At 34.2% G+C, this 16,794-nt stretch overlaps 1 protein-coding gene across 2 annotated transcripts; it reads left to right on the forward strand.

Annotated features, from left to right (window-relative positions):
- Positions 1-6,592: 6,592 nt before the first annotated feature.
- Positions 6,593-9,321, forward strand: LOC106764004. Of its 2 annotated transcripts, none has more exons than XM_014648197.2 (3): positions 6,593-6,733; positions 7,269-8,375; positions 8,470-9,321. In XM_014648197.2, exons 2-3 carry the CDS (start codon positions 7,285-7,287, stop codon positions 8,567-8,569), a joined length of 1,191 nt encoding a protein of 396 aa, XP_014503683.1. In that variant the 5' UTR covers positions 6,593-6,733; positions 7,269-7,284; the 3' UTR covers positions 8,570-9,321. The 2 variants fall into 2 exon arrangements, with proteins under 2 accessions (XP_014503683.1, XP_022638146.1); XM_022782425.1 differs by lacking the exon at positions 6,593-6,733 and adding an exon at positions 6,769-6,998.
- Positions 9,322-16,794: the final 7,473 nt, after the last annotated feature.

The following is a 16,794-nucleotide window of genomic DNA, read 5'->3' on the forward strand; positions in this document are numbered from 1 at the left end:
AACAATAATATTTTACAGCTTCAGCATAGGAATAGAGTTCGATGATTGTGGAAATAAAAGAAATAAATGATTGAAAATTGTTAGAGAGGTGAGAATAAGACAAATGATCTTGAATGAGACAACACATACCTAGATGAAGATTGGTAGAAGTTGATATGAAAGAGTGATGGTAATCTTAGAGATAAGAAGGAGGATGATGAGCATGACTGGATCGCCTTAAGGGATGTGGAAGGGAAGGTGTTTGAGTAGGATCAGGAGAGGGATCAAGTTCTGGTGGATTAGGCGGAGAAGGAATAAAGTCATGAGAGAAGGATTTATGAATAGAGGGAGTGAGTAAGACAGTAGGATCACTAGAATTAGTAGATGGAAGACGAAGGAATGGAAAGTGATCCTCATAAAATTGTACATTGCGTGAAATGACCATGTTATGATTATGAAGATCATATACAATGTACCCTTTTGTATTAGGTGGAATACCAAGGAAAACACAAGGATGGGCTCGTGGATCTAATTTCTTATGATGGGCAATAGATGTAGAAATGTAGCATAAACAACCAAACACTTTCATTGTAGATACATCACATGGATTACCATAAAGTGTTTGAAAAGGAGTGTCATTATTTAGAAACGATGTTGGAATAAGATTTATCAAATAGGTGGCAAGTAAAACTCCATAACTCCAAAGACATGTAGGTAAATTTGAATGAAAAAGTAGAGCACGAGTAATATTAAGTAGGTGTTGGTGTTTGCGCTCCACAATTCCATTTTGCTGTGGAGTTTCTATGCATGATGTTTGATGTATTATTCCTTTAGATGTGAAAAAGTCATGCATAGAGCACCATAATCTGTGCGAATGATTTGAACATGAGAGTTAAATTGATTCTTGGTAAAAAAAATGAAGTTAACAATGAGTTGTCGAGTCTCAGCTTTATTTTTCATGAGAAAAATCCATGTAAAATGTGTATTATCATCCACGATTGTAAGAAAAAATTTGTGACCATGCATGGAGGGGGTGGAGTAAGGTCCCCGTATATCCATATGCAAGAGAGAAAAAGGTTTTTGAGCATGTGAATGACTTGTTGGAAATGGAAGCTTGCGTTGCTCTGCATAATGACAAGAATTGCAAATAAAATTTTCATTTATGGTCAAACAGGGATATATGTGCTGCATAGTGTGTAATCGAGTGTTTGATAAATGTCCAAGGCAAAAATGCCAAAGATCAATAGGCAAAACATTACAATCAGGGTAAACAACAGATGAATGAATATGAGGAGGAGTAAAATTTTGAGGAACCAGTTGGTATAGACCATTCTTCACATCAACTGAACCAATCTTCATCTTGGTTTTTGCATCCTGTATGAGACAAGAGTTAGCCATGAAAATAATGTGATAAGATGTATTCAAAACCAACTTGGACAGAGAAATAAGATTGAATGTGAGGGATGGAATATATAAAACATCAATGAGATAAAATGTGGAGGTGAAGTGAACTATGCCAGCATGAGTGGCTGTAACACGATTTCCATTAGGAAGGTTAACAATAATAGGAGCAATAATATGGTATGAAGTAAAAAATTGTAAAGAATTTGAAACATGGTCTGTGGCTCCTGAATCAAGGATCCAGGGAGCTGTGTAAAATGTGTGTGTTGTGCAAATGATTGAGGGGATACCACCTGAAGGAGGTGGTGGTGTGTGTATAGAAGAGGAAACTTAACCAATGTGATTAACGTGTGCAGAATTTAATGCTAAAGCAGTATTAGATGGTTGCTGAATCAAGGCCAATAAAGCTTGATATAGTTGAGGGGTAAACTGAATTTCTGAACTCTCTAAACTAGTATATCATTCCTTTCCAACAACTATTGCTTCAGTGATTGAGACACCGTTAGCAGAAGAGGATTTGGTATTAAAGAAATAATGACTACGAGGATAGCCGTGCTTCTTTTAGCAAACCTCAATGGTATGACCTGTCTTTCCACATTAGGAACAAACTTTGCCACGAGTGAAGGCACCTTTGTTATTCTTAGAATCAAAATTAGTGGGGAAGCCGTGTTTGCAATAACAAGTACTCTTAGTGTGACCAGATCGCCATAAAAGGTAAAAGCAGAAGTAGTGGTGGTAGGAGCATGAACAACATTTATAGAAGGTGGTTTTATCTCTGCATTAAACATGTCAGGAATAGAATATTGTCTTTCCACTTGGGCAACATATGAGAAGATTTTGTTAATAGGAGGTAACAGATCCATCAACAAAACATGAGATCAGGCATTAGTATACTGGTCATTTAAACAGCGAAGAAACTGGATAGCTTGATCTTCCAATTTTCGTTGAGTCAGGATTGAAGATAATTTGCAAATACATTGCACACCACAAACGCAAACAAGTATCTGGTCGAAAATTTTCCAATTCATCCCAAATAACTTGAAGCTGAGTAAAATAATTCGTGATAGTGAAATCACCTTGTTTTTAATGAGGATGCTTCAAGCTGTAAAGCTAAAATGCGAAGAAGATCACCCAGCGAGTAACGAGACTTGAGATCGTGCTAAATTTCTTCTGCACAATCCATCCAAAAAATGCTCTGTCGGATAAATGAAGAAACATAATGAACGAGCCAGGAAACCACCATGTTATTGCAATGCTTTCAAGCTCCAGAAAGACGATCAAACGCTAATGGCCTTGGGGCACTTCCATCAATGAGTTCCACTTTATTTTTGGCATTGAGAGCAGTGATCATAGAACTACTCCAGGAATGGTAATTTGTGGAACCAAGTAAAAGGGAAATTAAGGACATGGCAAGGTTTTCATTGGGATAAAGATATAAAAAATGGTGGACATTAAAAGAGGGATCAATTTCATCACCCATGGCAGCAATGACGGGGAAGAAGATCGCTAGATTCTGGATACCATGACAAATATCAAAGAAAATTTGCTAACGAGATACGCATTGCAAGCATGAATCATGCTACTTGTAACAAACTTTATTGAAGAAGCAATGTGTGTATATATATATATATATATATATAGACACACACAATGGGGAAGAGAGAGAAACAAAATAACCAATCGGTAATAAGAGCATCGCACTACCAAACGGTAATAACACCACCACCAAATGGTAATAACAATATTACACTACCAAACGATAATAACATCACCACACCACATAATAATAACAACACTACAATACCAAACGGTAATAAATTGGAAAAAAAAATAATTATGCTTAAGAATAAGAGATTAATTTTATTTTCGTGGAGGTGTGTTTAGTGATATATATGTTGGTATAAAAAGTAAAATCTATAATGCGTATTGTGATCCCATGATTTACGAATATACAAACCCTTGATGATCTTAAGTATAATTTCAATTTTAATTACCAACCACCACTCTACAGTTACTAAATTATTTACAATATTAAACTAATATTTATCTACTTATTCTTAATGATTACCTTCTTTATAAGTAACCACACTCTCTTATGTACATCTCCCTCCAACTCTTCCAAAATCTTGAACTCCCCGATTAGTTCTCAGATGCAACTAATTCTAAAAACAACTACATAGTATTTTATTATATTATTTATGTAATTTTGTGTTTCTAAAATTAGAATTATGTTTTTATACTTTTGTACTAGTGTCAGATTTATTTACTTGTATTTTTCCTCACAAAGTCTTTTTGAATATTTTGTACCATTTGATTAGATTTATTCTTATATTCTAGTGAAAATCTAATCTATATTTACATTTATATTCTTTTCTATAAAAGTATTAAGAACAATATCAACAAATATTTTATCTTCACAGTCATCCTTAAGTATTAAAAAAGTTTGAATTTCACATATATAATCAATAAAATATATAAAACAAAAAGACAGTAATGAAAATTATTTAAATAATTAAAGAAGATTCTTAAAATAAACATATGTCTAATTAATAAATATGTTTGATTAGTGTTAGTCAGGAGTAAATCTAGAAGAGAGTATAGTAATTAATTTGTGTACATTAATTAAAAGGTATGTGAGGAGAATTTAATGCTTTTCCTTTTAACACTAACATTGAAAGAAGTCGAAGAAAATAATGAAATTTGAAAAAGTACTAAAGTAAGTGTTGAGAAACTTTTGTTGACTAATTGACGAAGACGAAAGTAAAAAGTAAAAGACAAGCCACTCATTAAACAACACGTGCACAACTCACCCCCAAAAGCCAACATAAAAAACATAACAACATTAAAAAAATCGTGGTCGGTTAACCGCAATGCTATGCCCTACCACGCAATAAAGGTTATTCTTTCTTTCAACAATTTTTTTTTTATAAAATTACTTATTTCACTTTATATATATTTCTTTTTACTGAATTTGGCCCATGTATTATAAAAAAAAATATGAGACTTTCAATCAATGGTTAAAATGGTTGTTTTTGAACAAAAGAATTTCCAATTCTCAAGAGAAATAAATGAAAAATCTATTTATAGAAGATTATTTAATGTTAAAATCAGTAAAAATATTTTATAATAATATATGAATAATGAGAATATTTTACATCATATCAATAATATTTTTACAAAGATCACTAACTGAGAATATTTTAGAGATTTCTTACAAAACTCCAATATTTTAAACCAAATATCCAAAATTTTTATATTAATCAGGTGCAATATTATTTTTTATAAATTTGTAGAGAAAGAAAAAAAAAAGAAAATAATTAAAAATAGGTTTAAATCTCTTTTTGATTCCTAAGTTATAAGTAGTTTAGTCATTGTTTTTAAAAATGTAAATCTTTGTTCCATAAGTTATAAAAAATATATCAAATGAGTCTTTTTTTGACTTATTATTTTTGGTTGTTTCTTAACAACTGTTACATTTTTAGATTGTTATGATTTGTTTCCTAATAATAATAACACTTTAGATTGTTCTTTATATTTTGACCATGAACATCAAAAAATGACTCATTTAATATATTTTTTTATAAGTTAGGAATCAAAAGTTTACATTTTTAAAAGTGAAGAATAAACTGAACATTCACTCATAATTTAGAAAAAAAAAATTTAAACCTTAAAAATATATGAGACCATCCAGTATTATTTTTCATGTTAAATGTAATAACTAAATGAGTAATTTTTTTTACTTGGAAAAAAAACAAAATACTTTCATTGTAGGAGAATCTTGATGTGTGAGTCGTTGATGTTGGTGATCCATTTTGGAACATACACGTGGATGGTCTATGTTCCTTGTATGTGTGAGTACAAAATCATAAAAAGCTGGGTCACAGAAAACGACAACATAGACAGAACACCTTAAAGACACGGAAACAAAAGTTTAACCCTTGGTAAAGCAGTTAACTATGGTTAGGTAACTTTGTTCCTTCAACGACTGGTTTCGTGTATAACTGAATGTCTCAACCATATTAATAACTGTTATGATAGTAGTAATAATAAAGTAAATTTATTTATAAATTTCAACTTTTTCTTTAATCCTTTTCTGGAGGTGTAACAAATTCATGGTTCATAGTATATTGCCTCTTTTTTTTTTTTCTTTTCTTTTCTAAGTGTTAGATTATATTTTGAAATATAAAATAATAGAAAATACTCTCTTTTGTTGATTATATTTTATTATTTATTTACATACTTATTTTCCATCTAATTATTAATTATATATACGTGCCTATTTTATATAACAAATGAAAATTTCATAATTACATTTTAAAATGAAAATTATTATATTTTGTATCACATAAAACCTTGACTTACCACTAAAAACAGAAACATTTATGAATTAAATATCCAATTTAAACATGAAATATTCATCTTCAAAACTAGTGGTATTCTAATATTTTTATTTATTGCCTTCAAATATATATATATTTCACAATTTTCTCATAATTAATCTTTTTTGTCAACTATTCTATCTAAATATAATTTTTTAATCACTTATGTATTTTAAGATACCTTTTTTTTTAGTTTTAACAATAAATCAAGTTTCAATAATTTTAAAAATTAATAATACTTAAAAATAATTCATTTCAAATAAAAATAATTAACACATTTAAAAATTATTTTTATATACTATATATATTTAAAGAATTATGTATTTTGGCAGAAAATTCTTTAATATATATTTACTTATTTTATATTATTATTACATTCAACTGATTTTAAAAGTAGAGCGTTTCAAAAGAAATGCAGATGTTTTTACTACTATTCATTTTTCAAATAATATATAGTGGAAATAGTTAAAAGATAAATTTATTTTACTAAATAAGTTATATTATATAGAAGTAGCAGTATTTTGTGAATGAATTGCTAATGGCAATTTATTAATTATTCAATAATTAATTAAGTGCAACTTCCAATGTAAGTTAGAGAAAATGGATTGGCATCTAAAAATGGGATAGGAAAGTAATATTAAACTTGGTGCCGAATTAAGAACATAGAGTAGTACTTTTTGCTTTTCTTTGTATCTTAAATGTAAGAAGAGATGTGCTTTTGGGGTTACGTGGCACCAAAATGGTTAAACATTTGTCACAATCGAAGTGAAAGTAGCAATTTTGTGTGTGACACGGCACACAAAGTAACGCGCAAAGAGAGAGAAAGAGTGTGTGATAGTACAGATATACACAGTACTGTCTTCTGCACTGCACAAGTTTCACACATTTTTTCATTTTATTACTGCATTTGAACTTCTTCTCTCTGCACCATTATCTCTCCCTGAAGCTTCTAGACCATAAGAGAGAAAACCCAGGTGCCTTTCTTCTTCCTTTGCTCATTTCTTCCTTCTCTTTACTATTTTTCATTTTTTAATTTTCTGGGTTCTTTATTAGTTCATCCCTCTTCTTATTCTTGTTCTTGGTTGTGCTGGTTTGTTTGTTTTGGTTGAGGTTGAATGTTTGTCGTACCATGTGGGGTTCTTCTGTTTTTAATGTTGTAATGGTTTTTACTTTTTTTTTTCTATCACTCTCTTTCTGAGATGAATGCCAATAAGAAGGGTTTGGAGTCTCCCTAAAAAGGTAGCTTCTTTTGTATTTTCACCTTTTGCATTTGGGACTGAAGCATTGAAGTGAATGTTATTTTTTTTTTTCTGTGATTGCTGCTAAACTTTGCCTTTGGTTTTCATCTATCTGACATGCAATCAAATTATGAATGTTTTCTAGTATGAAAATGGATGTGTTAGGTTATATTGGTTAAAATTAAACTATCTCTGATTGTTGAATGTTGTTTTTTTTTTTTTTTCAATCTGTGTTCTGCTATTTATGTGAACAAATCTGTATTGCTTTCAGTTGGTGTTTTGAGATAATGCTGAGGAAGAGAAACGGGTCAATCCTGAAAGATCAACACAAAGCTGGCAAGATGGTAATTTCTGAAGCCAATTTTGAGTCATATTCTCAGTCTCATGCTTTGGGGAGCAATGTCAAAAGCAACTCAATTTTCAATGCCCCTCTTCTGTTTGTGGGAATGGGTCCTAAAGGCTTGTTGGATTCTGATTCAGTTAAGAGTCCCACTTCTCCACTAGATGTTTCATTCTTTTCAAATTTAAGTAATCCCTTCAGAACCCTAAGTTCATTGTCCAATGAGGGGCAACAAAGGAGCTGGGACTGTGCCAAAGTAGGTCTAAGTATTATAGATTCTTTGGAAGAATGTTCCAAGTTTTCTAGAAAAATTCTCCAAGCATCGGAGAGCAAGAAGACTGGTCTGAGTCCCCAAATGATTACTAAAGCCCCAAATTGTAAACCCTATATGGATATGGATTATGCTCAGGCATCTAAGTCTTTACCCAAAGATTTTTGCAAGATCCATTGTACTCAAAATGGTTATATTTTCCCAAAGGGTGAGTCCACTGTTCTTTTTGAGATTGGAGAGACCCCACCACAACATGAGTCCTTTGAGAAAACTGTGTCTGTCTCATTGGACTCTTGCAGTCCTATTAGGAATCTGTCTGTTTTAACTGGTCCCAACTTTGATTCTGACCCTGAGAATCTTGCTTTGAAACACAAGTGCTCTCCTCCTCATTTTATTGGAGGAAGCCATGATAACACACAAGTTTTGCTACCTGCTGACTTAAATTCAAACCCTGTGGCTGCAGTATCTTCTAAGGAATTTATTAAGTCTCTATCGGCCAGTGAGATTGAACTCTCTGAGGATTATACCTGTGTGATATCTCATGGTCCTAATCCTAAAACAACACATATTTTCTGCGACTGCATTTTGGAAACTCATGCAACTGATGTTGGAAAACATAACAAGAATGGAGAGGATGGAAAGGAATCATCTCTTTTCAGTGTTAACAGCATGCATATTCCAAACCATTTTCCATCTGAAGACTTCTTAAGTTTCTGTCACCATTGTAACAAGAAGTTGGAAGAGGGAAAAGACATTTACATCTATAGGTAGATTAACACTATTGCAACTCTTATGTTTTGAATTGAAGTTCTTCTTATAGACAGAATGACTTTAATATTGACTTCCTTTGATATCCTGCAGAGGTGAAAAAGCATTTTGCAGTTTGAGCTGCCGGGAAGTAGAGATCATGCTTGATGAGGAGCTAGAAAAATCTGATTCATCACCTGAAAATTCTCACTAGTGAGAATTTGAGGGTGAACTTTTTTGAAACAAACATCCCAACAGCTACATAGAGGCTTTCCTATGAGTCCAATGCACTCAATCATCTGTTCTAAAAGAGCTGTTTCTGTTTGCATCAATTGCCAGCCATGGATGATTGTTTTGTACATCATTGTGATTGCTATTAGTTTTTCAGCTTGATGGTCTTGGTGGATCAAGCCTCTCCACAACTACTAGATTTGGTTTTCATTTATAACTACATACATATGGTATGACATTATATGATAGTTTTGTAGCATAATTTCCATACAAAAAAAAAACAAGGAAATAAGCCCATTTTTCTTGGCTTAACCCTTGTTGAAGTTGCTGAGATATCTGTATTATGTAAAAGATCAGTGTATGACAGTCCAAATAAGTTTTTGAACTTGAAGACTACAACTATTGTAGGTCATATGAAACTACTATCTTTGTTTTGGATTGATAATCATAAAATTATTGATTTGGTCTTTTATGCTGTCTTTACTGATTCTGACAGAAGCAACATCTTTAATGTACCAGTCTTGACCATCATTTCATTTAAATGAGTTGTAAGCTGTAAGCATGGGATCCTCTAGTCAGGAATACTGTTCTTTGTTCTGGGATTTTGAATATTTTATGCTTGATATTGTTCTACGGAGTCTAGTTAAGACCTTATCATTCATACTTTTGTAATGTTTCTCTAATTATTTTATGTTGGGATATTGATGAATAAATGTGAGTTGCAATATTTGATTATGGACTTTTGTTTATCCTTTGATTTTGTAAGTTTAGAATACAAATTCAGTTAAATGGTGATAAATTAACATTTGAATTTATTTCTTGTCCACAAAGTAATATTGTATCTGTCTACAAATTTTTATACCATAAAAACTAAACTAGTTTTTCCCATTACTAAACTAAATATCAGTAATTTTAAATTTAAAAGACTGAAATAGATATAATTTAAATTTTAAAAAACTGAAAATAAAATAATATATTTGTGTGTGAACATATTATTTTGATGTACCATAATTTTCCTTGAACATCAAGTACTATACTGTAGTGGTACCTTAAATGCAACTGTATATATTCTGAAAGGACCTAAACATCACTGTTCTGAGGTCCAATGCATTCTCAACATTTCTATTATATTTTATCTATCAGTAAAATATTTGTTCTTTTTAAAGTTTCTCTCATTTATGGAAAAGTTATTAATATATTTTTAAATCATAATTTAGTGTTGGAAAAATACTTACTAATTTATACAATTTTTTTAATAAAGCCAGTTTTATTGTCATAATAGAGGGTTATAGTTTTCTTTTGGAACAAAATTAGTCTCATCATTTAGATGAATAAAACATGAAAAATAAGGATAATCAGCTAAATTTTTCAGCTAATTGAATCTAAAAGGAAAATTTATTTAAAATACGGAATGAAATCTAAAAGTCATAAATTGTATATAGTATAATATGAATTACGAATAACGCGAATAAACGAACAAAAAATATAGAAAATAAGATTAAAAATAAAAAATATGAACATGTAAAACATCCTTCAATATAATAGATGAGTCTAAAAATATATTCTCAGAACTGCCAGATATACCTTAACCATTTGTAACTGTAATAAGTTGTTCTTTATTGCTTTTGCCATATGAGTCGAAATACCCACTAAAAGGTGATCATATGATCAGTTATACCCGAATCAAGGATCCAAATACCTTGAGATATATGACTAACAATATTGAAACAAATCTTACCTTTTATGGATAGAGTCCATGATCCAGAGGGCTTACTCATTGATTCAATCATCGCTTCCAAGTGCTCGAGTTTCTCCTTATAAGCTTTCATATCAAGATCTGGTGGTGGTGGTGGATTAGATTGGGAGGGACTAGATTGATTGGTGGCTTCCCGTTCTGAGGTAGTATGATTTACCCATTTTTGAGTAGGCCATTTGTTATTTCCCATGTGCTCGAGAACATTCTTTCTTTCATGGAGTTTGAAGCATATTTCCTTGGTATGTTCAGATCTTTTGCAGTATGAATAATAGTCCCCATGAATACCTCTTCCAAACGTTTTTCCCCCAACATTTGGTCCCTTGTGGACTCCCTTTCCAATTGGTCATGGCAGAGCTTGTGTTGGAGATCCCTCCATGAAGCATGACAGATCTCCGAACCATAAAAAAAAAACTTCTGACAGGGTTGGTAATTTAAAGATTTTTTCTAATGAATTCAGCAAGAACGGCAACATCTGTTTTACACATCTTTATTGTTTGGATATGATCGAGTTCCATCCAAAGACCATTCAGGATCCCGTGATATTCTGATACGAAAAGGGAACCCTATTTTGTATTAAATATCTTGTTCTTGTTGTCATAGGTAGCAACAAGATCCTTTTATAAAGAAAAAGTACTCTATAAATCATCCCATATTTCTTTTGCAGAAGAATGAAACATATAATTTTTCCTTATCTCAAGAGTCATGGATTGCCACATCCAAGTCATAATTAATGAATCTTCCTTGTCCCAAATTGAAAAATGTTTGTCCTTTGGTGCTAGTCCTCCTCCATGTATGTGATCAAATTTTGAACGACCCTTGAGAATCCTTGAAATAAATTGGCTCCATTGTAGGTAATTCTAACCATCCCACCACGAGGTACTTCGTATATTTGGTAGGTCATTAGGTACCCCAAAGGAATACTTTTTTCTTCAAACATCCCGTACCGAAGAAAAAGAGGCAAAAACATCAAACTCAGATTTACTTAAATAAAGGCTAAACGGGTCGTCACCAACCCCAGGAACAGAATCAGGAGGCTTCGGCATCTTTTTTGTGACGGCGACGGCGAGTGGGTTTCACCGAGAAAAAAGGAGCAAAACGTAAAAGTCAGATATGTTCAAATACAGCCCAAACGAGTCGTCACCGACCCTAGGAATGGACTCAGGGGGCTTTGGCGACCTTGTATGTCCCGGCAGCGGCGAGTGGGTCTCGCCGGAGGTGGGTGTGTGGGCTACATGCGCCAGCGACGGTGGCGACGCGTGGAGCCTCCGTTCACGGAGCGACTTCAAGCTCTGTGATCGCCGGTGTTGGGCGCAACTTTCTGCCCTATCAACGACCCCAACAGACGACGACGATGCGGCTTGTTGCAGCGGAATCTAGCCCCTAAGATCAGGAGCTCTGACACCAAGTTTAAAATGAGACTTATTATTATTCTCAATCATGAAAAATACATTCTCAAACCTTCTATTTATAATAATCTAGTTCTCCTAAAAAGGAAATAGGGAAACTAGGAAACCTAGGAAAGAAATAAAATAAAATAAAATATTATATATTTATTTCCTCTAATTAGAAAGATTCTAAAGATATTATCTGAAATTACCACACAAGCAGATTGTAAGATGAGCTTTGTATCTATTAATAAAAATCATTAGCTCTTTCCATGAGCATCAATAAGAAGCTTTGAAAATTCTAGTACAGAGGTAACAACAATTTTAACACACTTCCGGAGGCGCTTCTAGGGGTTCCATGTTGTCCTGAGTGATAGTTGCCTCTAGTAGGATACTTTCTTCCACGACTGTTGGCTGCAAAACCAACGACAAATGCACCGGTCGCAGCGTAACAAGTGATAAATATCGTTCTCTCCCAAGGGACTTGTGCAACACATGACAATTCTTCCTTTTATAACTCAATTAGACATCAAAGTGCACAAGAACAACACAAGAAACTCTTTCTGGTATTTTATCAAACAGTTGGTGTGCAAGGAATTTAACATAGTGTATTTACAATTTGTCAAGACTAGAATTCATCCATTTCATTCTCATGCATTCACAAACATCTCAATTCCATCCAATAAGTATTCAATTTCAATTCTAGGTTCAATCATATTTCTCAATACTTCAAGAATCACAATTCATACCATGGGTGATCAAGCCACAACGAGCATTAAGCATAGAAATTAAATACTAACATGAATTGGAAAAACATATATCATTAGCATCATAAAATACATAAGAATTCCATGTTTTACAACTAATCTCAACAAATAGGAAAAGCCCTCCATGGAGGAGAACTTAGGGTTCTACAAATTGAAGAGATAAGGAAGAAATTGGAACCAAAGAGAAGATGCAAAGCCTTTCCCAAGGTTCTTGGCAGCTGCTCCATGCTCCATTTGCGCCTCCCCTTCGCATCTCCATCTCCAATTTGTGACCCATCTTCTTCCTCAGCCCAAAAGGGGCAAAATCACCATTGGTGAAGCTTGAAGACCCAAGGAGGAGTGGGAGAGCTTCCCAACACCCCAAATAGCCTCCAAGGGCCTCTCCCAATCTCTCTAGGTGAAGAATGAAGTGTAGGAGGAGAAGTCTCCCAAAAATCGTGAGACCCATGTTTAAATAACCCATTTTGACATATCAGCGAAAATTCGCGTCTAGCTCAGATTCCTAGCCCCCAGCGCGACTTTTCACTGCATTAAAGTGAGTTACAGCAAGTTTTCGCGCCCAGCGCCACTTTCTGGCGCCCAGTGATAATCCTAATTCTTACCATTATTTAAGCATCATTTTAGTAGCAAAATCAACTCCTTTATAGCTTGTAACTTGCTTAATCCTCTTCTTTTGTCTTGTTTTCTTAATAAGTGTGTTTTAGGCTACATTGATGTAACTTCATCACTAATCCCATTATTTTGCAGCTAAAATATGCTTGGAAGAACCTCCACCAAAGTAAAGAATTGACCCAGCCACAAAAGCAAGTAAAATAGCAAAAAGAGAGAATTTTGGAATGTTGTGGCTGGGCTGCAGCTGAGCGCCCTGCTCTCTGCAATGTTGTAGCTGGGGTGCAGNTGGGGTGCAGCTGAGCGCCCTGCTCTCTGGAAGGCTGCCGCTGGGCTGGGCTGCAGCTGAGCGCCCTGCTCTCTGCAATGCTGTAGCTGGGNTGCAGCTAGTGTGCAGCTGAGCGGTGGCGCTGCTGATGTGGAAAATTGGGTCTATTTAGACCTAAAACGCGAAGGGAAAGGGGTCTTTGGTTGTTTTGGAGGTGCATCTCACTCAGAGGAGAGCTTGGAGGGCTGCTAGGGCTCGTGGGAACACTCCCTACTTCCTCTTTGGTTCCTCATCTTCTTCCATGGCCATTTTGTAAGCTTAAAGGCTCTCNACGGAAATGGAGAGCCAAACCCATCTTGTTAGGGATTGTTGTAGCCTATGAATTCTTGTGTAATAGATGAATGATTTGAATATATATATGCCTTTTCTATCAATTGCTAGTATTCTTGTTTCTAATCTTAAAGCTTGCATGTAATGGGGACGTTCATGACTTGATTTTGGGGTTTCATGGATTATGGGGACGTAAGATGAAATCTTGAACTGAAACAAGGGTCCTTGTGGTCATTGATTCTAGGGATGGAAGATGATTCACATGTTGTCTTAAGATCCTAGCTCAATAATGCGGGTTTGCTTGTTAGGTTGCCAAGGGATTGGGATTTAATGAGAAAACCTAGGCTCTTTCACCTAAGGGATTAGGGTTAGAGTGTTTTAGTGGATTGACTTTAGTAAATTGATGGAGAAAAGATGAAATTGGGTGTACACAAGAGTTAATTGGTCAAAACTAACCTTAACAATGTCATTTCATACCATTTCTAGTCTTGTCCATTTCTAAGTGCCTTCAAACACCAAATTCCAACCATGTAATTATGTGTTAATTTATCATTTTGCACATGATTGTAAATGAATGTTGTTCTATTAAGTCTAGATGAGTTATTAATCGCACAATTCTCTAATATTACGAGTCTCTTGGGAAAACGATACCTGGTCTTACCAGTTTTATTACTTGAACGATTCGGTGCACTTGCCGAACCATCAACAAGTTTTTGGCGCCGTTGCCGGGGACTCGTGTGAATACTAGACTTTTGTGAGGTTTCTAACTTGTGTAGACTTGATTTTGTATATAGAACTAACTCTTTTCTTGTAAATAGCATTTTCGGTTTAATTGGGCTAATTTGTGGCTTTNGCCTAGTTGTGTCTAAGTGTATGCAGGGGATGTTCATANAAGGAGGACTGCAGCCTCAAAAGCATCATGTAGACCCTGAGATTGAAGGAACTATAGGACACAAGGAGAAAACTAGCTTCAACACAACAATTAGCCCCAAAGTCTCCCTTCCTTGAAGACGCTCCAAGTGCTAAGTGAAATTAGAAGAAGAAAGGGAGAAGCAAAAGAGAAAGGCTAGTCACCACCACCCTTTGATGGGAGACAAAGAACTCAAGCCTTGCAAGCCTAAGTTGATCAAGAGGANTGAGTATTTAAAGAAGTCAAGGTAGTGGAAGAGCAAAGATGAAGATTCTTATGCTATGAGAGTTGATTTGGTGACTAGAAAGTGATCAAGAAGAGTTGGTGAAAGGAGCACACCAACAACAAAATCTGCACTTCATTGATTTATACGTCAAGCTAATGACGTTAAACAAGCGCTTTTGGGAGGCAACCCAATTTTCTTACCGTTTTTACTTGTGTTTGTGTTGTTTTAGTGTCATGTGCTTGTATGTGTTTCAATTTCAATTGATAACTTGTGTTATGCATGTTTGTGTTTTATTGCATGTTTTTTTATTTTTGAGTTGTATTGTTGTTTTTGTGGTTTGTATAAGTGTATTATGTGAGTTGTAACTTGGTTTGTGTGTAAGTGCATTGAAAAAGTGTCAAGAACCAAAAATCAAAGAGTGAGAGGCAAATTTTCGCAGAAAGCTGAATTCTGCAGTATAGCTGAGCTGCAGCTGGCGCGCAGCTGAGCGCCACACCAGTAAACCTGGTTTTGCCTTATTTTTCTGATACGTAGCTGGGCTGCAGCTGAGCGCNAGTGCTGCAGAGGCATTTTGGCCTTGGCACGTTTTTGTTGTTGTTTGTTTTGAGTTTTTCATTTCTTTGCACTTTTTCACACATTCCTTTTAGTGTGTTTTTGGACCTTTCTATCCAGTTGTTAACTATGGAATGCTATTTTTTTTTCTTTGAGCTTAATTTTTACAGGATAACATCTTCATTAGGACTTTAAAGGTGTAAAAAAAACCACCATTGGTTAACCTTTGAGGCATGCGTGAGTTGAGCAACCTATGACTTGAAGATTTTGCTGCTCGTGTAGCATGGCCTGGGGGCNAGGCCCCTACTGATGGGGGAGGTGGAGCAGTTGCGGAGTATAAGCTACTGTGAGGAGGAAGATGTTACATATGAAAAGTGAAGCTAGTGTTCTACACTACTNGAGCTGCAAAGAGTCCATTTTATTTGGTTTTTCAGTTTTAATTTTCATTTCTTATATACTTTCAATTTTTAGTATTTGGATTTCTTTTTGACTTTCCTAGTAGATAGTTCTTGTGCAATTGGTCTGGTGANTTGAGTGAATCATATGTTATGCTTGAATTGAATACAAATCATTTATGCTTGTTCTTTATCCATGAGAATTGTTTTGAAAATTTGATTGAGATTATGTGGTTTGAACTTGTTGAACAGAGATTGTAGTTGCTTTCATCTATTTAGATAGATGNTTGGTTTTAAATGTGATCAAAATACTTGGCATGATGTTTATCAAATTTTGGAACCTGAGTAAACCTGTGAGGTGTTGTGCCCCAGAGTTTTATTGTTGAAGTGCTATTACTTTGGAATCACNGTTGATTTTGCCTGAGTTTCTCTATTTGAACTGTTTGCTTGCTTGTTACAAATGATCAAGGCCATCTTGTTCTTCGACCTCTTCTACATTTTTTTTTTGAACCTAAAAGCCAATGCTAAACCGTTGAACCTTAATGAAAACTTTCTCATCCCTGGAACCTTAAGTTTACTTGAAAAATCCTTAACCTCCTTANCTTGAGTTGAGATGAATAATTATGTTAGGATGAGGAGAATGGTTTAAGTTTGGGGGAGTCTATGAAAAGAAAAGAGGAGCATTGAGAAAATAAAAAGTTGAGTTAAAAAGAAAGAAAAAGAAGAAAGAAGAAGAAAAGAAATAAAAACGCATTGAATGAACAAGAGTTGGNAAATAAGTTGAGAAGTGGTTTATTCAATAGTGAAGCAAAAAGAGAGACTGAATCTATACAATGAAGTAAATTNTTTTCTCTCTTAGCTCAAGGTGTTTTGTTGTCCAGAAAAACCAATTTTTCTTCTTAGCCCAGCCACAATACAAGCCCTTAAAAAGTCCTTGTGATGTAGCTTGCTTGTGAATATGTTTGATATTGTTGAAACAGATGGCAATTTTGATTTGTGTGACACTGTGA

The sequence above is a fragment of the Vigna radiata genome, chromosome 6 (assembly GCF_000741045.1).
Source record: "Vigna radiata var. radiata cultivar VC1973A chromosome 6, Vradiata_ver6, whole genome shotgun sequence".
Classification (NCBI taxonomy): Eukaryota; Viridiplantae; Streptophyta; class Magnoliopsida; order Fabales; family Fabaceae; genus Vigna; species Vigna radiata.

What these genes read in the sequence shown, in the direction of transcription:
- LOC106764004 (XM_014648197.2), top strand. Translation starts at nt 7,285, where the DNA reads ATGCTGAGGAAGAGAAACGGGTCAATCCTGAAAGATCAACACAAAGCT. An exon ending in AAAGACATTTACATCTATAG is followed by an intron (nt 8,376 to 8,469) that starts GTAGATTAACAC and finishes GATATCCTGCAG; the next exon opens with AGGTGAAAAAGCATTTTGCA.